The sequence below is a fragment of the Heliangelus exortis genome, chromosome 3 (assembly GCF_036169615.1).
Source record: "Heliangelus exortis chromosome 3, bHelExo1.hap1, whole genome shotgun sequence".
Classification (NCBI taxonomy): domain Eukaryota; kingdom Metazoa; phylum Chordata; class Aves; order Apodiformes; family Trochilidae; genus Heliangelus; species Heliangelus exortis.
The window spans coordinates 27,248,783-27,271,951 of NC_092424.1; the positions used below are offsets into that span (position 1 = coordinate 27,248,783).

Here is a 23,169-nt window from a genome sequence, read left to right on the forward strand (position 1 = left end):
AACAGGACCGGTGGAACCGCTGGGTCAACAGGCAGGGTCTCGAGCCAAGGGGACGTCTCTAAAGCAGGACCAATCCCTTTGGGTGATTCTCGGAGCAGTGGGTTTGTGATGAGAAACCCTTCTCTTTTGAGACTGGGACGCCACCCTGGGAGCCCTCCCGGGATCGTGTGCGTTCACCCTCCTTTCGCTGAGTTATTGCTCTTCTGAAAGCCCTAGAGAGAGCCCTCGCTTTTTTGGATGAGCGGTTCTATCTTCTGGGTAGCCTGAAGTGAGGCGTTTCCTTTTTGTGTGTGAGTGTGCGCAGACTTCAGTGTCATCACTCGTGTGTCGTCCAGTAGTGATAGGACGGGGTGGTAGTAGTGGGGGAGGGCGTGGTGCCTGGAAGAAGTTGCCAGAACCTTCCCCAGCTCCGAGCTGGACCCACTTCCGCGGTCGACTCCGTTAGCAATGCTGGGTGTGTCGCTGTGGTAAGGTATTTCAGAAGGGGAACAAAGAAAACCCTCGAGACCGTCAGGGGAGAAGTGGGTGTAGACACCCTAGTCAGTAAGGAAGGAGGGGGAGGAGTTTGGTCAGAACAGAGATTTTCCCCGCAGCGAGATGGCAGCTATCCCCTGCAGCCTATGGAGGAGCACGGTGAGGGACCTGCAGCCCGTGGTGAAGACCCATGGCGAGGCAGACTGCTGCCCCTGCAAGACCACGGTGGAACTGATTCGGAGCTGCGGCCCATGGGAGAGCCCGCACCGGAGCAGGTGGCTGCATCCGAAGGAGGCCGAGACTCCGTAGGAAGCCCGGGCTGGAGGAGGCTGTTCTTGAAGGAACCCTGCAGAAGGGCAGCAGCAGTTAGTTGAAGAATATCAGCAAGGGTTCTTCCAATACACCGGTGACAACATGGTGCTGGTAAGAAAAACAAGTGTGGCAGGATAGTCCATGGCTACACAAATCTGGAGTTTGTTTTACTTCAAAGAGAAACTGGGGAGAAATACGGTATGCTATAGGCAAAGCAAATGTTATTTCTGATGTTTTTACAGTTACAATTTCTTTTATTTTTGCATTATCAGAATGGAAGAACAAAGAAGAGGCAATGCATTAGCCTTGCCCACTCTGCTGGAGTGCTAGATACCCAGGATACCATCACCTCCAGGCTTACTACTTCATAACAGCAATTTACCACACCAGCAATGACAAAAGTGAGTCACAAAAGCAGGTGCCCTGCTGTGCCAGCTCCATGACTGACATTTCATCATGAGCATTTAATTTCTTTGAAGCCCTCATCTTCTCTGGTACAGATGAGAACTCTTCACTAAGCTTTTTGAGCCTGGTTTTCCTTCCCACGTGAACAAGTGTGTTCACAGGCTGACAGTGGATCTGTAAACTTTTATATAAAGAGAAGCAGAAAAACGAGAAACTGAGATCTCCTTTTAAGTGGAGAGACTACCTTGCCTTAAAATTCCCAGACAGGCACCATACATAAACTTGTAACACTCAGCCCACAAACACATATACAAAAGGAATTACAGCAAACTTCCATCTTTACTTGGTAAGATAAAATCAGTGTCCTTTTTTTTCATATACCAGAATATATTGGGAAGAAAAAAATTACACTTCTTAATCTTAAGAAAAAAAATCCTTTATTTATAGGCTTGTTTGTTTTTAAAAACAATTACTTCAAAATCAAATTCACATAAAACTTAGCACGTAAATAAACAAGTTATCACTGGTCAAGATCTGTTTCTGAAAGACAAAAGCTCCAGATTACATTTACCAACCTTCCATGGCAACAGATAAAACTGGGATGGCAGTAGCATTTCCTAGTTTATAGGATGAGTTAAACTGTCCCTTCACCGTATTTTAAGACATGGGCTTCAAATTTAAGTGATTGCTCTCTTTCCTATTAATCCATTGTGCAACCACTGAAGAATATCCCAGTTTAATCTGCTACTTCACAGGAGTAAATGCTCTTCATTGTTGTTACAGGCCTAGCCATTTTCTTCAAAGAATCGAAGTACTTGTCTTAAAACAATTTCCTTAAAACACCAACACACATTTTCTGATGACACTGTCAAAAACTACATTATATACAATTCAAATGTACAGTTACCTGTAAAAATGTCTGTGTACAAAATAGGTTTCTTTTATTAAAAAAAAACAATATATCACATGGTTTCAATTACATCAGCATCTTAAAACAACAGAAAATAATTGATGAATAATAGCAACATTCAGATTCATTAGGAACCTTCTTGTAAGCAAGTGTAGAAGAACCTGCACTGGTGTAAGATTGTAATAAGCTCCTTTGGACAATTTGTGCTGTAAACCCCATGGTAAGAGTTGTGTGAAAAGCTACAGTTGCACTAGTTAATGCAAAATTATTTCACTAAAATTATTCTACTTACGAAGTAAATACTGCAGGAGCATCTAATTTACAGCTAGTTAAGATAACACAACTAGTGACAAGAACACATACATTAGTTAAAAAGTAAATATATACAAAAATATATTAGAAAGTGGTCAAGTTTAACCACAGGCTCATGTAAAAAACATTGTTTTAAATAGCAATAGCAAAAAAATAGCTATTTTCTCTATCTGCAACAGTACAAAAGGCAAAACCTACGTATGAGGTAGCAATGCCAAATTAAAAAAGCAACAACTTTGGATTAAGGAGCATTTTCTGTATTTTCATAGCAGGTCTGTCAATACAGACATTTAAATGAATGCTTCGGTTGTTTCAAGAATTAATACATTAATTTATAAAAAGATTCATTTTTTTTTTTTTAATTACTGGAAATGGATTTAGTTACTGATTTCTCCAGTTTATAAAAGAACTACCACATTTCCAAATCTAAAGACTGTACAGAAAAAACATGAAGGCTTTATTATACACACTGAGTAAATGCTATGGTACATGAAGACGTAATTTACAAAGGCAAAATAATCCAACTGTGGTTGGATTGGTCTTTTCTGTCTAATATGCATACACTGCATCTTTTGCTATCCAGTTATGAATGCTCAGTGCAGTATTGGGGTTCACTACTTACTCCCACTGCCCTGCCCACAGCTGAAATAAGTATTTGTATTGAGTTTCTGCCAGAAGAGTGGCTTTTCTCTAGGGTCAGGTGTGCTGCCAGAGAGCAGCCTAGAGTCCCTCTTGGTCTGTGCTGAAGTTCCCTTGAGAACATGGTGATGGCTTGGGAGGGGAGTCATTCCTTTTTGTTTCCCCTCCCAATCCCATCCCTTCATCTCTCCTGCAGCCATAAAGCAGGAGAGGTCACATGAGCCCTCCTAAGAAAAAAAAATCCCATTAATGAAAAGCCAGGAGTGGGACAACCACCCCGCTGAGCAGTGCCAGTTTTGGGGCTCTACAGGACCTTCATATGGGCTGAATCTTTTGCTTCCAGCTCCACTGGCCAAAAAGACCCAACTGCTCCTCCAATTCTGGCAAATAAGTCACTCTAAAATTAGATGGTACAGGTAAAACCAAAAATGATCTGGATGGCATTTCTGCATTTATTGTTTTAAGAAAATAATACACTTTACATCACAGTGCTTTATTAAATGCAAGGAAAAACTCAGGATTCTAAATAAGACTTGACTTGAAAAGTTAGGGCTTCCAAGACTTGGAAATTCACTATTTTTTTTTAAACTGAAGTCACAATTCAGATAACTCATGTATTCAAGATGACTTTTTGTAAATACCTGTTGATACACTCCACTGTGGTCACTTTTTTGTAGTTTTTTTAAAAAAGCCTAAATAACAAATAGACCAAGTGCAAAGGTAAGAGGTATGTTTTTATTTGCAAAGAAACTAATTTGCAAATCAGGCATCTGGAGTGCTCTAGTAGATATAAGGAAATATGCGGTATGGTACGCGCTGACAATACCTTTCCCATGCCAAGCCATATTTTTGCTTACAATGATGTTCATCACGAGCTTCTCTATGAACAAGCAAACAGATGAAATATATCACGTAGAAATATGGCAAGATGTGATTGAAACCTGCAGAATAAAGTGAGAAAGTCACTTAAGATACAGCAAAAAATATGCCGGAATTGTTGGCTATTGGGAGGGAATTTTCACAAGGGGGTGTAGTGATAAGGGGTTATCATTTAAACCTGAAAGAAGGTAAATTTAGGTTAGACATTAGGAATAAATTCTTTAGAGGGTGGTGAGACACCAGAACACGATGCCCAGGGAGTGGTCTAAAGGCCAGGCTGGATAGAGCTTTGAGCAACGTGGTGTTGTGGCAGGTGACAGACCTATGCAGGGGGCTGGGAGCTAGATGATCTTTAAGGACCTTTTCAACCAAAGTCATTCTATGATGATTCCATGATTAGCATGTACAAAGCTGGTGAAATAGACTTGTTACAGCCTGAAATAATTTGTACTCCTATTGTAATGGAGTTGGACCTTTAAAGGTCCCTTCCAACCCAAACTACTTTTATGATCCCCTCCCCCCCATCCTCAACCTCCATACAACACTTCAGCCATTATGATCCTGACAGAGGATTCAGCTCTCATTTTCATGGGGGGAAGCCTCATCCAGGCTGTTAGCAGGTGTATATGCTAACTTAGTATTGTCTACTTTAAATTAAAACCAAAAATAAAATTAACTCCTGGAGGGAAGAGCTGAATATACTACAGATTCTGCTTTTCTTTCTGACACTTTCTCTCATCTCTTATGTCAGCTGATGTCCTGGTCAGGGCATCAAGCACTTAGTGACAAAGTCGCACTCTCCCAAAACTTAAGTACCAGAGTCTGCAAAAGCCAGACTGTGCCACAGGGTGCAGGGTTGCTCTGTCTCAGAAGAACACCTGTCACACTAATTTTTATGTTTTTATAGAAGAGACTTTTTCAGGCTAGGGAGGAGCCCAGAGCCCTTTCTTAGACTTGCAGGAGGTGGCAGGAGTACCATGACCCAGATCTATTTTCAGAAACTCCCACTGCTCTTTCTAAGCTCTTGCAAAGAATTAGGTATAAAAAAACCCATTGGATAAAAAGCTCACTAATATCCTCCAAGTGTAAACTTCATGCAAATAAGGAAGCATTTCATTAACAAATAAACTCTGAAACAGAATTCCACTCTCTAGTGTTTCATGACTTTTTTAAAGATGCATTTTGCTTAAAGTTCATCCTTATTTGTGGTAGCCCTTGTCTCCAAGCAAACTCCCACTTTTGGGGAACTCTCTTTGAGAACCCTAATAGCACAGCCACTAGCCTAGAAAAAGCAAGGAATAACCTAGTAGCAATCAAGTCCCAACATTACTGAACAATGAAGTGTCAGAAAGACAAGCAGAATCTACACTGTATCTTTGATCTACCGCAAGATATGAATGACAGGGTGTAAGAGAATATAGTGTCATGTTAAACTTACAGCACAGAAATTTGCCATTCAATTAATTACAGGTTTTAGGTATCTCAAGTAATGTTCACTTTCCCTATCAAACCCAGCCAGATGCCAAAATATACAAATATTTTCAATAAAACTCACCACAAGGCAGGGACCATGCTAGAGCCATGATGATGTCACCAAGATAATTAGGGTGACGAACAAAACCCCACCAACCTGTGACAAGAAGCCCTTTTCCAGTTGCAGTGGGTATAAATTTCAGATCTGTGAATAGAGTGCTGTAGTCAATACAACTAGAATGGTGTGAAACAAAACAAGAAAAAAGATACTGTATAGCAATTGAACAAATAAAATAGCACTTACAGGCCAATTTGGGATCTGCTGGATTCCTTCGGAAATTATTTTTCTGAGAATTAGCGCTACGGAATATGTAATACCCAATACCTGAAAATAAACATTTCTTATTTTTCATTTTCAACATATTAGAGTTTTCTTTCCTTCAACAAGAGCACTCATATGCTCTCTGCAACTCTTACTACAGCCAAGTCTTTCCCTCAGGGATAATGATGGATATTGCCCAGTTTACACTGCTCTAACAAGCCAGAAACGCTATTGGAGACCCGTGTTCTATATGCTTTTTATTACTAACTTTTTAGATGTCAAAATACAGCTTCTCGAAAGTCGTGTTTTACATTTATGTCTGAAATGGTAAAGTTTGAAGTTTTTTTAGTTTGAAATTCATTTAAAGTGACACGCTGCAGCTTCTAAGTTTATAGCTCCCTTAACAGCCCAGTATTTTGCTCCTGTGCCTACACCATATACTGACCAACTATTTACAAGTTCACAATATTAAAAGAACCAGACAATGCAGTATTATCTGATTTTGAAATTTTTTCCTCTCATCATTTTTACAAGGCAGCTTAAATTTGCTTTTTATCAGGCTGTATTGAAAAAAAATATCACAACATACTTCAAATAGAAATGTTTCAGGAAAAGAAAAATATGAACTGAAAATGTAAGAAAATATGCTGTATTTCTCAAGATTGCACAAACTTAAGTTGGATGCATTCACATTTTTTCCTACTGTTTTAAATTCTTTGTCATGTTAATAAAAAGTTTTTACGCTTTCTACTTAGGTAAGAGGGACAAACTACAAGGCTCTTTTGATACAAACTTAAGATCCCCTAAACGCAAGATTCTTTTATAAAGCACCGGGTTAGAAAAAAGAAGTGTTTTCCATTGACACGTTGTAACCACAGGCATCCAGGAAGGAGATGCAAATTTAAAAAAAAATACTTCTTCTCTAGGTTTTGTAAAGCACAGCCAAGAGGCTATTGCCTTTTTTATAAGAACCACTCACAGTCACTTAGACTGACTTTAAAACACATCTGCTACACTTCAGTGTTCTAAGTTACTTCTGCAACTCCAGACATGCTGCTCAAAAGAAAAAACAGGTGGCCAGAATCTCAAATACTCTTCATGTAATAAAATGAGAATTACTAAAGAGTAGCAAGACACATGCTTACAGATAATATGACTGCATCTTAACTAAAGCTTCACCTCAGAACTCAAAGAACCAAAATCAGTACTACAGTATTACTAGCAGTAACATTTATTATAACTCACCATTCAGTACAGTAATTGCAGCAGCTACAGGCCAAGAAATTGCAGTAGGATGACCAACTAAATAGAATGCCTGTAGGCTGTAGACAAATGGAACCCACACCAAATCTCCGAATGCCAGCATGAATCCAAATCCATCATGGGTAATATCCATTGTAGTCAAAATAGCTTCCTAAAAAGGAAGCGATTTAGAATTTACTAAGCGTCATTAATTTACTATTGTAATTAGAAATGGTAGCAGGTAAGTATGACTGTCATTTACCTCATTCCAAAGAGCATCCACCACGTAAAGCAGCTGAAAGCTGTTCACAAGTATCATTGACAGAGATGGCACACTTAGATTATGTATCTTCATCTCAGCCAAGAGCATTGCCAAGTTTATAACAACCTAGTTTAAAAAATACTGTATTGAAATTTTGTTTGTAAAAGAAAGTAGTATTTTATATTATACCACAGGACATTTTAATACATGTTTCTGACTTATGTTTACATTTAAAAAATTATGCATTTCACAAGCAACAGTTTGCAACTAACTATATTTCTAAAGCTGTATAGCCTCAATATATGAATACTTCAGAAAAGATTACTTATTTCCCACAAAGAAGCTGAAGTGTAGAAATTTTCTGAAGTGAATAAAAATGGTCACTAAAAATCTGGCAAAGTGGAACTGTTTGTGAGTACTTTTTTCCTGGTTTTGAAGGTATTATATCCTTAAAACCAACTATATAATCTATTTGTTTAATATTTAAGCAAACAAATTAATTAAAATTATTGACTCACCCAGCCAATTAATCCTGGACGCAACTCACAGAAGTATTTGAGGTCAAAACTGCCAATTCGTGGGTTTAATTCATGTCCAGTAAAAAAATCATACACAAAATACCCTGCAGATTAAGACATACTCTTTATTAGCAATACTCTTCCTGTTATAGGCCACTATAGTCCTTCCTAAAGTTCTCTCATTAAATATTAGAAGTAAGCCTTTAGATTGCCAAGAAAAAAGTGATAGTATATACAAAATACAACGCAAAATCCCACATGGTTAATATTTAGGACACCCAAATATTTTGTTTGTGAGGAAAACTAAACGCTTCAGAAGTTACTATAGGTCGGTCTACTACTCCTTGACACTTATTCCTCCTTTCCTTTTAGCTTTATCCTGGGAGCTCACATCAGTTTCCATGAGCATGATCTTATGGTAATGATTAATTATATTTTTCTCCTATTTCACTGCTCTTTGGCAGCAAGAATTTCTTCAGCTGTGACAATTACCTGTCCATCAAGAGACAGACAAGGAAAAAAGTATAGTACACATTGACTTCAAAATATACTGCACTGAGTTAGCCAATAACAAGTACTTTGCAGAACATACACAGAATGCTACTATGCCAACTACAGAGATTAAAACTGCACTATCTGAAGAAGAAAGTTATGGTCATTTATTGTTTACATTCATGTACATACATGCTGTGCTGACAAAGGAACTGAGGATTATTTGAAAACTTTCTTTTAATACACTGTTCTTTCCCCTTCTTAGTCACCCTGTGACCCTTCTTAGAAGCACTTTAATGTTTAATGCTAACAGACTTCTGAATCTGTCCTCTGTCCTATAAAAAACATGCATATAATTGATACTTTCTCAGCAGTCTCATTAATCAGAATTTCTTTTAAAAACTCAGTTCAGCTAACAAGAAAAAATTTAATATTTTTAAAATAAAAATATTTAAATATTTAATTTTAATATTTGCACAGCAAAATAAAAATTTAGAAATACACTGTAATTTCATGTCCTATATCCACCTTCCTACTACCAAAATATCTACATTCTTCAGTTTTTCTATAGTTCCCAGCTGTTCAAGAAAAGGCCTACCAGCAAGGGCACTACAAATAAAATGAGAAGTCTCTTGGGCAAATCCTGAAAACTGGAAGGAAGAAAATGTCCTCTCATCACTAGGAAACTAGACCAGCCAAGATTCCTTTGCATAAGCTATTGAAGATAATCCAGCTAAAATTTTAAGCATTTTTCAGTATCTGAGTATAAACAAAAAACTACCATTTAACTCGCAACATAAATTTTACACTAGTAGAAAGTAAAAATCACACTATTACAAAAAACAGCCCTAAATCTAGCCCTTAATTTATAAAAATGAAACTGTAGCAAACAACTGGGAAGAAATTATCCAGAATATCCATAACTTACCAGAATTTCCACCTGGTGCCAGTTCTTCCTCAGGTGCTTTCAGAGACCGAATATACAGATAAATGCTCAACACCAGAGAAAAAGCTGCAGCTGACACTGCAAACTGCATGAAGTGATCATACAAATAATGAAGTTCAAATTCAAAGTATAATAAAGTTCCAATAGCTGCAGCAGTCAAAATAAAAGCATAAAACCCTAAGGAATGTAAAAGAAAAACATATTAAACAAAATAAAAATCCATTCTATTCAAATCCATTCCATTTTTACTTCTTTCAAGATTTGTCTGTATTCTTATACACCCCATGCTCCTGAGGTTCAAACTTAAGGAGCACAGAAATATACCTAAGACTTTCTGCCTATGCCTTGAAAACTCATGTGTTCATCAAAAGCACAGGAACACTGAGCACTCCTAAATTTTTTACAGCATAGGATCCAATTTCACATTGTAGGGCAAAACGGACACTGACACTAGATAATGATAGCAGGTCACAAAATCTTACTTGTTGGACAGCTCAGAGAACCACATTTTCTTTAAGTATTTGTCTTCATACATGCCTTGAATACAGATACCAGCAATTAAAGTATTAAAAAACCTGTTAAGGTTAAAACATGAACACAAAATTCTCTCTACTTTAAGAGGATGAAATTATGTACTTTGAATGATGTTCAAATATAAGCAGGCAGTTCTGTATAGTTGTCACTTAAGTACCTTCTGTGAATACCTTCACAGGGTGACAAAGGTTGAGGTTAGAAGGGACCTCCAGAGCTCATCTAGTCCAACCCCTCTGTCCAAGCAGGGCCACCTAGAGCTGGATGCCCAGGACTAAGTCCACATGGCTTTTAAGTATCTCCAAGGATGAAGATACCACAAGTTCTCTTGCAGTAAGCCTGCAACCCATGCCAGTCCTCAGAAAAAAAAAAAAGGTTCCTTTAAGAACATTTCCTAACGTTAAGACAGAATCTCCTGCATTTCACTGTGTACCCACTGCCACTTGACCTTTCATTGGTCTCCTAAATTTCATCCAGAAGGCTTTCAAGGTTTCTTTGAGAATTAGTCTTTGAAACATCAAGATGAGTTCTCTGTTTATTTATTTTAAACCATCCAAACCATGCAGGTGAATACCTCCCTTCACCAGAATGTGGAAAAAAAATGCAGAAATACACCCCTAGTGAAGACAGAAGTCCAAACCCAAAAAAGTTATGAGGCAGCCTCAATCTAACTCACTTTTACAGGATGTAGTTCACTTGGCTTCCATGATTTACAGCCCTGTTCCATCTGAAAAATTGTGACTTTAAAGAGGTCCAGTTTACCAGATTGACATGACAAAATCCCACTCAGTTTTTTAATATAACAATTGAATTATATTACCACCAGTTCCTTGAACTGACTTACCAATTAAACAGGCAGCCTAGAATACTTGTGAAGCATAAAAATACACTCTTCTATTTAAGCCTGGCAAAGCAGGACTGCTGAAACATGCTAAGCTGTACTCTAAACCTAGATGAAAAGCTTGCCTTATTCATAGGTAGTGAAATAAGATCTGAATATGGACTCGGAACAGGCTTTTGCCATCAAGAACATCTTAAATCAATTATAACACACTTCTTAGTCTATAAATTAGTGGCATCCATGAAGATCTAGACACGTAAGATCTCTGCAGATCACTCCTGAACATCTCCTCAAGAGCAACAGTCCCTGTTTACGTGAGCATTACTAACACTTTGAACAGGCAATTGCCCATTTAACAAGCATGCAAGAAATAGGACAGGAGCCACCAGATGCAACTGGATGCAAACCAGGTGCCCTGCACAGTGTTGCATCTTCCTCTTTGGGCAGTTAGTTCCTGTTCATTACTAGCCTTGTTCTAAAGAAAGTCATTTTATGAAACATATACAACAGATTACATAGGTTTGACCATAGAGTATATCTTTCATAATCTGTATTTTATGGTACTGAGCAATGGCAATCAGACTAATACCAAATTCCAGAATAAGCAACTGCAATATGCTTACCATTTATCCGGTAATGAAGTTTCCTTCCATTTGAAAGAGGCAGGCCTTCTACAACCTAGGGAGAATAAAATAGCAGTTTTTCAACAGGGTACTTTCCAGGGGCACTGGCAGGGGAGGGAACTCAAGCACATCCTCCAAGAAGATTTTTAGTCAAGGTAACCAGCTGGACACATTGAAATCTGAAGATCACGCATTGCTCTCAAAACCATGCTTCGCATATCAAAATAAAAAAGGTAAGTTTCATAGAATTATTTCTTGTTAATCCTCCTAACAGCCTCAAGAAAACCAAACAGCTCCAATACTTAGAACTAAGTATAGCAACAGAACAACATGTCTGAATGATCTATTTATGCTAGTGTTCCCTCAGAGTCTGGCAGTATCCCTTAAGTCACAGAAATGAAAACGAAGCATTTGCCTGCCTGGCTAGAATGGTTTTTAGCTTCCAATAAGTGAATATTACATTCCAAAACACTGGATCTCAGTAAGTAACTGGTTAACATACAGCTAGCCAGTCTAAAACTCAGATACTTGAAATACTTCTAGAATTCTGTCATGCAAATTCTATCCATGCTTTGATTTGAACTCTTACATAAAGCCTTCTGCCTTTTCTTAAGACTGTGAAATTCATGGCCATTAAATTCTTAACAAAATGTGCTATTTTAACCTTACAGAAACCAGCAGTAGTATTCCAACTTAATATGCGTTAAGAGTATACCCTGCCTTCCAGTATAATGCACAAATTAATTATCCTTAGAGACCCAATTGCAATTGAACAGCTTACCTTTCCAATTGGCAGCAAGTAAAACAGAGCTTGAAGGAAAAACCACAGAAGAAAAACACCAAACACCCTGGGATCCCAAAGACTTTCAAGTGCTGGGAGAGGAGGAGGGAAATTCAGAAGGCTGGGGTCATCTTGTTTGCATATCAACAGCAAGTAGAATACAGTAGCAGGCAGGAAAAACATCAACATGAAGGTCCCTGTAACAGACATCATGAGATATGAGCAGATGAATATAGAAAATTAAAAAAAAAGCTTCAATCCCACAAATAAGCTTGATATTAACTTCAGTAACAAAAAAGAGGTTGTAGTTATCTAGTCCACTATCATGTGGCTCTAGATTCTCTAACCAGGGAAACATTGGAAAAACTTTTTTTTACATGACAGTATTGTCAGTAAGTTAAAAACATTAAAGTACTAATTTTCAACTATCATGACAGCTTGCACACATACCAATTCTTCCACCAAACTCCAGTTCCTCTGTTTTTCGTGATGGTTTTTCAATTGTTTTTATTGTCTCAAAAATCTTTTTCTCTGAATACATCTCCTCTTTCTTCTTTTCTTCTTTTCTTGGACGCAAGTTGTACTGCTCAAGCACACGCTCAATTTCCATGTCTGGTTTCAACTTTTGCTGTTAATAAATAAAAAATTCCCAGTGATTTTACCTTATTTTACTCTGATTATTTGTATTAGGAGGACATTATTCACTATAGAACAGCAATATACAATGTGTTCTACTGCCATACAGTACTTAAGTTTATGTATTTAAATGAAGGGCCTCCTAAAGCCAGTTTCATTGTGGTCACTTTGGATATGGTTATGTCTCAACAGCTGCTCTATTACAGGTCATCCATTCCTACCCTCCTTTCTGCTGCAACTCTGCATTATCTCTCAGTTAAAGAACTGGTTTTGGGAAAAAAAGAAAAATAAAATTTGGTTTCTGTGGCCAAAAACATTCATACTGTAAAAGTATGGTTACTAGTGTTTATTCTCACAGAGGGCTGGTGGAAAAAGCAGACAAGAAAAATTAATTTTACTCTCCCATTCTGACAACTTCATCTCCCTCTCCCCTAATCTTAATTAGCTCAACAGTGCTTTTGACCTCTGAGTTATGTTGCATTCTATTTCTCCTTGATTACTGCATTGCCCTTTTCTAGGAATTGCTGAGAAATAATTAGAGTGCAACATAAAACTAAGAGTAAATAAAATCTTCATACCTCCAAGATTATGCAGGATGTGTCATTCCTTTCTGTACTGTCAGGTTCACCATTGTACCTTCTGGTGTTATTCTCACCTGATTTCTGGGTAAAAGAAAAAACAGGTTTAGTTTCTGAATAGCAGCTGCATCACATATATAATGAATAATTAAGAACACCAACTATAGTATTTTTCAACTGTCAGTGCTCTGGGTTTCTCTGCAGGAAAAAAAGTGAGTTCACTATCCAATGCACAGAGAGTTTCAGCTAACAAGCAAGGGAAGAAAACTCATTTAAGAAAAGGAAATGGTTATTATTTTTGTTTTAATTAGCAGTGAAATTAAGAGATAATAATACAGCTTCCAGGTTATTTTAAACTCATCACTAGGAATTGCCAAGGACGAAATACATGTCTGTTTAGTAGTTTTATAAGAGAAGCAGAGAAATTTTCAGTGTCCTGTGTGTCATACGGCTCTGCAGGACTAAAAGAAAAGTTTTGGTTTCCATTTAAAATCTTTCCAAGAAATAAACTGTCTTACAAAAATTCTTTTAATGAATCTAGCTTAAACAATTCTGTGAAGACACAATTCATCTGTTTTATCTTATTTCAGTTTAACTTTTTTGAAAAAGGACCAGGTAATTCCAATTGTACAACAACAATCTGATCAATCCTACTCCTCAATCAGAAGCCAGAAGAAAAGCACCAAATATAGTTATTTTTTTAATCTTAAGTAAAGTATAGCTGCTGGCTTCTAACTACTCATAACAAGCATATGGCTACAAACTGGGTCACACAGCTCAAAGTAGTCCACAGCAAAACAAAACCCACAGCAACTTCAGTGTCAGGGAATGCTTTCAGTAATAGCAACTTGGTAAACTAAACCTGTCTATTTAAAATTAAATGTTAAAATCTTAATTTTTAAAATTAAATTTTAAATTTTAAACCAGATTGGTCTGGTTTAATTAAAGCCTTACTAAACCCTATATATTTCAATACATGAGCAGAAGGCATTTCCAATTCAAGGGACTGTGTTGCAGACAAGTATCACCTGACACTATCTCAAGAGCACAAGAGGCAGAAGAAATGCTGCTTCTTGTGTTAGAGGAACATCATCTCTACTATTCATCACTTACAGAACATCAGAACTGGTATTAGTACTCAATATAATCCTCACAAAAAGGCCAAGAACAACCATGAAGTTTCAGCAGAAAAGGTTATTTGGTAAACTCAAATCCTTGCAGCATAGTTTTTATAAGAACAGTTCTGCAATATTATCATTCAGCAAGACCACATATATATACACATTCTACACTTAAATTCTGCAGTTCTCCCACAGAATCATCACAAGTTACATTACTATTTTAATGAACTGCATATGATAACAGAACTCATTTTATTTCAAATTCTAATACCTGCTATGAACTGATTAACACATCTTAAGGTAACTTCCTTTGGTCCACTTCACAAGTTGGAGCATATGGCTTTTGTGTTTGAGTCCTGAGGACTCAATAGAATTTAACAACATACATTTACATTTCAACAATTCCCTCACAACTCAGCAAGCCAGAAAGCATACTTTCAAAGAAAAAAATGGCAGCTCGAAGATTCCCTGAACTCACATTTCCTGAACAACAGAATTAACTGCAAAAAGTCTACCTTTTACAATAATAAACCCAGCATGCATAAAACATCTTTTACAAAAAGCAAAAATTTGTTTTAAAAAACTCCCACAAACCCACATACAATGAATGAACAAATTAATACCAATAGAGCTAAGTTGGTTTCCTGGATGGTTTTCTTTTTCTCATCTTTAGATTCTCTGCTTTGGGAAGAAGAACGACGTCTCCCTTTTGCTGGCCGACCAGGAGATCTAGATCGAGATCTGCTAGAACTTCTTCTGGAGGGAGAACTTGAAGAGGACTGGCTTTTCCTGTGCTTGAATGATGACTGTGTCTTAAAGAGGGGAAGAAAGCAAAATGTTATTTTAGATGTTACAAAGAACAGTTTCAGAAACATGCTTTTTTTTTATGAGGACTCTGGCACATAGTTCTGCACAATTAAGTCTTACTTCCTTTACTGATGTTGTACCAAGCCTGTTAAAAAAGAGTTGACACAGCATACTCATTTTTGCTGTATACCCAAATAATCCTGTCCCAAGTTGAACTGCTGATGATTCACATCAAATTTACGGAAATCTGATTACGAATGTAAGTTATCAATGTGAGCACCAAGCTCTTAAGCTTTTGCACAAATAAATGAAATCATAGCCACCTCTTAAGCCTGAAGAGAAGGCTGTCATTTCAATTACTTAGCTTTATTAATATATTTGGCATATCAAGATGCAATGATCTGTTTATGGCAACACAGCTCAAATCAACATTAAAAAAACCAAAGTCAGCTAAATTATTAAATCAGATGTGATAACTAATTTCATAGTTTTCCCCCAAATAATTCAGTTTTATTTTTCTGTGAACCCTACAATGTAAAATTACCACAACAAAACCTTCTTATAAGGCACAAATCCTTTATGACAAAGATATTTATTTTCTTAGCTTGAGTTTGCTAACCTATAAGCATAAAATGAACAAGTTATAAAGTCTTTTAAAGCAGTGAAAATAGTGTTAAACCGTGACAGTAGGTCAGGGCAGAAACATTTGGTCTCCAAAGCTGAGTACACCGGCATTTACACTGCCACCAAAAGTGAAACCACAGTTCACAAAGACACACAAGTTAGCTTTGAACTTACACAGATTTCAGAACAGGCCTTAAAAATCAGCTACAGAACACATTAAAATAGCTTTCTTCTTCATGCATTATCACATTTTAAATTGCATTGAAACTTGTATGCAGAGATTCAACAGCCTTTATTAGTAATAGAAACTAAACAAAAAAGATACGTAAAGGGAAAAGGATGTGCTCATATACATATGACCTCACTCTTTCAGAACTCCTGAATTGTCACAAGTAGGGCAAAATACCTTATGAAACCTTTGGGGACCTAAAACCATACAAGCTGTTCACAGATCTTTTATGTATGTGCTTAAAGCATATGAGCTATTTATATTTATAGTGATTCTTAACAACCTGATTCAATTTGTTTTCAAATTTTCTTATTGAAAAGTGGAAAAAATCAAATTAGTATCAGCCCTGATTATTAGCTTTATAAGACACCCAAAACCAGTTTTCTGTGAATAGTCATGCTATAAAGCTCCAGAAAGATCAGACTTTTTTTACCCTAAATGTACTACGGTGTTTTCAACATAAAGAATCACACTTCTTTAAAATCAGTCAGCATTCTGAACTTCTACTTGAGATGTCACATAAGAGTTATTTAGCATGAATTCCCTGAAGGCAGCTAATGAAAACTTGCAATGCAACTAATCAATAGTAAACTGTACTTTTATCTACATGACAAAATCAATATAACCTTACACTAACAATACTGACAATTATATAAATATATACTAACCTTTATATCACTTTCTTTCAGTGCAAGTTCAGTCCCATCTTTGTACTTGACAGTGTAAAGATGAGAAACATCATTGTAACCAGTCACTTGTACTTCGTAGTACAGGACGCTTCCTGGCCAACGGCCCATCACCACCTCGCCATCAGCAAACCTCCGGCTTGGCATTTTCCAAATGCAATTCCTGGAAAAAGAAATTAATCAGTATACATGAAAGGTAAACATAGGACTTATTTTTCCCTACTCTAGTATTATTTTGGCTGGAACACAGAAACTTTAAAATAAACAAATTTTTAGCTTAAATAGGCAAAAAGCTGCATGGGAAATAAAAATATTATTTACCAAATGAATAGAAGACCTAAGTTCATCATCAGTGACCACTAAAAACAGGCAAAGCATATACTTGGCCAAAATTACATAGATGTAATTGATCTTATCTAGAGGGGAAAAGCTAAGTCATAAGGTGTATTAAGCGTCCTGTAGCCCTTTTTTCCTGCAGTTCTACAGAAATTACATAAGTGATTATTTCTAAACATTAAAATAAATTTTCCTAAATCTACTCAGTACGCACAGCCACATCACATATTTTCAAGTTGTTATGCCAACACTCCAAAGTAAGGAAACACCAGAATCTAGGCTCCTGTCTGGATTGAATGTTTTCTTTTCCACCTGTTTAGAACAAGGCTTATAATATCTTTTGCAGAGGCCTGTAGGAAAACTCAGTACAGCATCAGAGCAATCACATATATCCTGAAAATCTAAATTCTGTCCTCCTACCTGCACTGTAAGATTTTTACTTGATATTAGCAAAACAGAGTTTAACTGACTACCACCCTTGTATTCCACCACATAAGGATGCAGGGGGCAAAAACCAAAAAGAAAACAACACACCACTGCAACTTAAGTTATGTTTTTAAATTTAAAGTCCTGTATAACTCTTTAAAAAGTGCCTTGTATTAATGTCATCGCCATGTGAAAATATTTATCCGTAGCGCAGAAGATACTTTTAATCTGAACTGTGACTCATGCCTCCAGCAGATGAGCTAGAGTATCTTAACAGCCTAAAGTAAAATACATACATACATACTTACTTATGTACTATGACCATATCAACATATGACCTTAGAATGGGAGGACACAAAAACAAACCAGCAAATACTTATTTATAGCAAAAAAGATATGAAGGCACAAAGGAAAAAAAAAAAAAAAAAAAGTGAAAACAGCTATTTACTAGCTACTCATTCAGTACACATTGGCTAACCTGCAGTGAAAAGTTAAAATTCTTTGGGGAAAAATGCTGTTAATACGCAATCACAGACCCTTATAGTGTATGGGGGGAGGAGGCTAAGTAAGGCTTTTCGATGAACTTTCATTTTGATGATGCTTGTTGTTAAAAGCTGCAATGCCTGTTTTTAGATTTTACCTCCCTAGCTCTCACCAAGTCAAAGAAACAAAAAACTTCCCTCATGGGGATTTTACTACTAATATTCCCAACTGCTTCAAAACAAAAAGATCTATGTCCTGTACTGCATAGTATTTGAAGGACCAAAAAGAGTAGGTTTCACTTTGTTTTCGTTTCAGAGATTTGTTGGTCAGAAAAAATTAGTTCTAGTCTATGCTTTTAGGCACATGCTGTCTTCTAACTAGTGTTTCCTATCCCAGTCTCATGTTACTTTCTCATTCTTCCTGAATTCTCACTCCTCCAACTCTGTTCTATCCTGGTCAGTTTAACCGCCTCAAATTCACAGCCTTCTTTCTTAAGACTCTGTGAAATACAATTTCTGTATTTTCATTTCAAGTTCTTCCCCATTCTCTCCTTATTCCCCTTTAATTCCTCAGGGGGTTTCTGCTTTTTCTGCCCTTGTTCACCAAACTAGTACCAGTTCCTTTTCATGATCTATGGGCTCAAGATCCAATTTCAATCTCATTCTTTATCTCTTTGTCAAGGTTTCTCACCCAAAAAATGGTTCTTTAGGATATCCATGTCTACTACTGCTCTTTCCCCAGCCTCTTCGATAGTGTAATACCAGTCCTCCACCAAGTCCAGTCATAGCTTTCACCAGATGTCATAACCTGATCTGTGACTTAATTTCCTCTTTGCTGTTGTAATTCCTACACTCCCAGCCAACTGCTTCCTCACTGGATTTGCAACACTTCAGGCATCATCTGTAAACTCAGAACTTGACCAGGACAACATACTCATTAGGAAATTCTAAGTGTGGGCTAGATGAGTAGACAGTGAGGTGGATTGAGAGCTGGATGTGAGACAGAACTCGGAGAGTGGTGATCAATGGAGCAGGGTCGAGTTGAAGGCCTATAAACAGCAGTGTACCACAGGGGTCAATACTCTGCCTGGTCTTGTTCAACATGGTCATCAGTGACCTGGACAAGGGGACAGAGTGTACCTCAGCAAGTTCACTTGGGTGAACTTGATACAAAATGATACAAAATTGGGAGGGGTGACTGACACTCTGGAGGACCATGCTGCCATCCTAGGTAACCTGGGCAGGCTGGAGAGCTAGGCAGAGAAGAACCGTATGAGGTTCAACAAGGGCTGGTGTAGGGTCCTGCACCTGGGGAGGAAGAATGCCATGCACCAGTATAGGTTAGGGCTGGACCTGCTGGAAAACAGTTCTAAGGAGAGGGATCTGGTAGTCCTGGTAGACAGCAAATTATCCATGACCCAGTAGTGTGCCCTTATTGCCAAGAAGGTAAATGGAATCCTAGGTTGCATACGGAAGAGTGTGGCCAGTAGGTCAAGGGGAGTCCCCCTCTGCTCTGCCCTGGTAAGGCCATAGCTGGAATATTGCATCCATTTCTGAGCTCCCCAGGTCAAGAGAGACAGGGAATTACTAGGGTGGGGGGTGTCAAAGATTATTGAGGTATGGGAGCATCTCTCTCATGAGGAGAGGCTGAGAGAGCTGGGACTCTCAAGCCTGGAGAATAAAAGGCTGAGGGAAGGCTTTACTAATGCTTAGAAGTATCTAAAGGGCGGGTGCAAGGAGGATGGAGCCAGACTCTTCTCAGTAATTCCCAGTGGCAGGATGAGGGGCAACAGGCACAAGCTGGAACATAGAAAGCTTCATTAAAATATGAGAAAATAATTATTTATGAGGGTGACAAGGCACTGGAACAGGCTGCCCAGTGGAGTCCCCTTCTTTGGAGATACTAAAATCCCACATGGATGTAGTCCTGTGAGAGTTGGACTAGATGATCTCTATAGGTCCCTTCCAACTCTGACAGTTGTGTAGTTCTGTGAAAAGCTGCCAGATCTTTAGGACAAAGTTGTGAAAAACGATCTTTCGAGTTTAAGTCCTTTTTGAAAAAGGAAAAAAAAAATTCACAAAGTTGTTACTATGGACACATTAACCAATTTCTATGATTTATAACAACCACTTCAAAATTGAGATAAAACATCATAGGGATAATAAAATGCAAGTCTCTACCAAATTTCATCCAGGGTACTAGAAGAGGCAGGAGGTTGTGGAGTCTCCTTCCCTGGGACATTCAAAGCCCACCTGGATGCATTCCTGTGTGACATGCTATAGGTGACCCTGCTTTGGCAGGGCGGGGTGGGACTAGACGATCTTTCAAGGTCCCTTCCAACACCTAACTTTCTATGATTCTGATTCAAAACACAGCATTTTTGCATACAAATATGAAGGTAGTTCAAAGAAACAGCAGCCTGCTGATTTAATTCTTTGTAAGGTAAAAAGAAAAGTAAAGATTACTTTTTATTCTACCAAAAATTACATTGTTCTGTATTTCTGTGCCTCCTGTGAAGGAAGTTTGTAATCCCCATTCCACATACTATACTTCCAGCTTTTAAAGGCAGGCTACATCTGTTCAGGTAACAAAAACTATTACTGGCATCAAAACTAAAGATTGGAAGTCTTAAAAAAAAAAAAAAAAAAGTTTAGAAGTTGTATTTTGTGTTTTCTGCTCTTTTAAATGCTACACGTCCCTGACAATTTTCAGGGTACCAGGCAGCATCAGCCTCATGTTCACAGTCCTATACAAACTTCTTAAATTCACAGCGCTTAAAAATATATATCCATGTGATCTCAAAAGAAAGTAACTTCATAAAATGAAGTCTTTACCAGATACCTGGCTGCAAATATATTCACTTATTCCCAAGACGTAACTTGTATTTTCTAGATCATTATGTTTTTCCTTTAGGAAACTAGGCTCTAGGAGAATGCCTCAAAAGGATTTTGTATCCTATACCAAGCAAAGGTAATTAACGCAAAACTCGCCAGACCTTAAAAGTTGGTCATGAAGAGTTACTGCTAACCCCACCAAGAACTAAATAATTAAAAAGAAACATGACAGAGAAACCACACATCCAATTTCTGGTCTTTCTTAATGACCCTTTCAGTAGATATAGATAGATAGCTCACTCCTCTCAAAAAAAAAAAACCAAAAACAACATACAATCCAAGAAGAAAAAGACTGCTAGCTTGTAGTCACTAGAAGATCACACTACATTATCATAAGCTGGGTGTACACTTTTAAGAAATTGAAAAAACACACTAAACAAAGTTTTCCTTTGGAAAAGCAAAATTCATAAATATCCAGTGGTTCTACTTACTAATTTTAACATCTGTCCACTGGTAAGTGATGTTGTGTATGTCAGAAAATGAACTGAATTGCCCATTGAATGCAAAAAAATAAGAAAACATTGACAGCAGAGCCTAAAAAGACACAACTTCCTACTTGGAAAGTTACTAATGAATTCACCCTAGAGATCAAGCTATGCAAGACCTTTTCAGGATCATTATTCATTCCACATTTCTAGCTCTTTACACTTCCACATTGATGGAGGCACCTACTCTTGTTCAAGCCTGGCTTGACTAAACAGCCAGATTAGCTTCACTGCTACCAACAAATAGAAGTCAGTCAAGTAAGTCTGAACGTAAACTGAAAATTTGTCGAGCCTTAAGCGGGGAAACGAGGTTTTTCCGTTTTAACCGAAAGCAGAGGGAAAGCTTCAGGATCTTCAACCCCCCAAGCACGGACACAGAAGGCGGCGGGGTGAAGGCCACAACACCGCGCTCTTGACAGGAAGGGCACCACGTGCCACGGGCGGGGACTGGCCTAGCCCGGCCCCTCAGCCCCGCCCCGACAGTACCGCTCGTTCGGGCCTGGCGTAGGGCCTCCAGCCGTGCAGGAAGGGAGGGGCCGCGCCGGGTCAGGCCGCCCGTCTGCGCCTCTCCCATGGCGCTGCTCCGCCACACCGCGTCGCCGCGGCCTTCCCCTACGCCACGGTGCGGCTGCAAAAAGCAGAAAGGGAGCGGCGGCGTCCCGAACAAAACGGAGAAGCCCGGCCTCCCCACCCATAAAGCCCAAACAAGCGGTGGAGGCAGCGGGTAAGGTCGCAGCTCGCCTTCACACCAGGAGAGAGGCCAGAACGGGACCGCTGCCCGACGCCCGCTCATGGGGGCGGAGAGAGGCGGCGGCGGCGATTGGCCGGAGCGCTTCCCCCCGGGAAGGCCGCGGAGGGGGGTGTGTCCCGGCCCGAGTCTGCTCCGGTACCGCCACTCCCTTACCTGGCGCCTGCCCTCCCCGGGCCGGGCAGGAGGCACTTCCGCGGAGCAGCGAGAACCGGGGCTGAGCTCGGCGTTCTCCACTGAGGGAAACAACGGCCCTGAGCGACGGTTACAGGGGCTCAACGTCCGCCCCTTCCCACCCGCCAACGGCGCCTATTGGCCAATACGCGCCGTTTGAATGGGGGTGGCCGCACGCGATTGGCTGCTGCTCGATGGCGCGGTCCTCCCGCGGGAGTCTCGCCCACCGTTCGCCCGGGTGAGGGGACGAGCGGGGCGGCTGCCCCCTCACGGTCACGGGAGGCTGGGGAGAACCGTGGGAGTGAGGAGGGGAGGAAAGGCTTGAGAAGGGAGAGCAGCGGAGAGGCCGAGGGCGCCATCCCGGCGGCGGGAGCCGGCTCAAGCTGCCTGCGCCACGCAGGCCCTGCCGCCGGGAGGTAAACAAAAAGGGCCGTTCCGTATCCACAGCGCTCGCTGAGGCGGCGGGAGCGGGAGGACGCTGCCGGCTGCCTGTGATTCCGTCAGCCTTGGACCCAATGGGGCTGAAAGGTGGTAAAAAGAGCCGGCTCTCCACAAGAAAAATAAAAAAGGGGAAAAGAGCAGTGGTGCGTGTGGTTAACTGTTCTTTTGAGGCAACCTTTTCAGGAAGGCCGTTGAAGTTACTGGCAGGTTTCGAAATGAAGAATTCTAAGTAATAAAGCGGGCAGAAGAAAAAATAGGTTGTGGGAAAGTTGAATTTCATATGCAGTGAGTTTTAATGTAAAGTAAGTTGACTGTGTCAAGTGCTTGAATCTTAAAAACTTACATCCTTTAAGCATGAAATACGGTTACGTTTGAGTTGGTACAATCTGTACGGATCTCCCAACCTGTCTGAATTTGGACATGGTCTGACAAGTCATCTGACCTAAACTTTCAAAATGAAGATTCCTGAAAGACAAAAGCATTGTTTTTCAGTACAGAAACTGGCAATGCCACACAGACACAGCAAAAATCAAGGATTA

The 23,169-nt window shown here is 39.1% G+C and overlaps 1 protein-coding gene and 1 long non-coding RNA gene across 3 annotated transcripts; one reads left to right on the plus strand and one right to left on the minus strand.

Annotated features, from left to right (window-relative positions):
• LOC139794331 (uncharacterized) lies at positions 1-5,823 on the plus strand. The gene is made up of 2 exons (XR_011725072.1): positions 1-897; positions 1,059-5,823. It is a non-coding gene; the product is annotated as an uncharacterized lncRNA (long non-coding RNA).
• Positions 1,612-22,751, minus strand: LBR (lamin B receptor). 2 transcript variants are annotated; one of them, XM_071739755.1, is made up of 14 exons: positions 22,172-22,751; positions 16,626-16,806; positions 14,921-15,109; positions 13,177-13,260; positions 12,413-12,590; positions 11,963-12,159; positions 11,182-11,236; positions 9,169-9,363; positions 7,749-7,852; positions 7,231-7,356; positions 6,972-7,140; positions 5,709-5,789; positions 5,487-5,609; positions 1,612-3,993 (listed from the first exon to the last, which is right to left on the minus strand). In XM_071739755.1, exons 2-14 carry the CDS (start codon positions 16,788-16,790, stop codon positions 3,833-3,835), a joined length of 1,827 nt encoding a protein of 608 aa, XP_071595856.1. In that variant the 5' UTR covers positions 16,791-16,806; positions 22,172-22,751; the 3' UTR covers positions 1,612-3,832. The 2 variants fall into 2 exon arrangements, with proteins under 2 accessions (XP_071595856.1, XP_071595855.1); XM_071739754.1 differs by lacking the exon at positions 22,172-22,751 and adding an exon at positions 18,579-18,695.
• Between the last annotated feature and the right edge of the window lie 418 nt (positions 22,752-23,169).

Bases quoted from the DNA above. Each gene is read 5' to 3' on its own strand.
- LBR (XM_071739754.1), bottom strand. From the start codon at position 18,673: ATGACTGGACTTGGTGGAGGACTGGTATTACACTATCGAAGAGGCTGG. The intron at 9,364-11,181 runs GTAAGCATATTG...TACATTCCTTAG, and splicing joins ACTTCATTACCGGATAAATG to GGTTTTATGCTTTTATTTTG. The intron at 5,610-5,708 runs GTAAGTGCTATT...CTCTATTCACAG, and splicing joins AGCAGATCCCAAATTGGCCT to ATCTGAAATTTATACCCACT.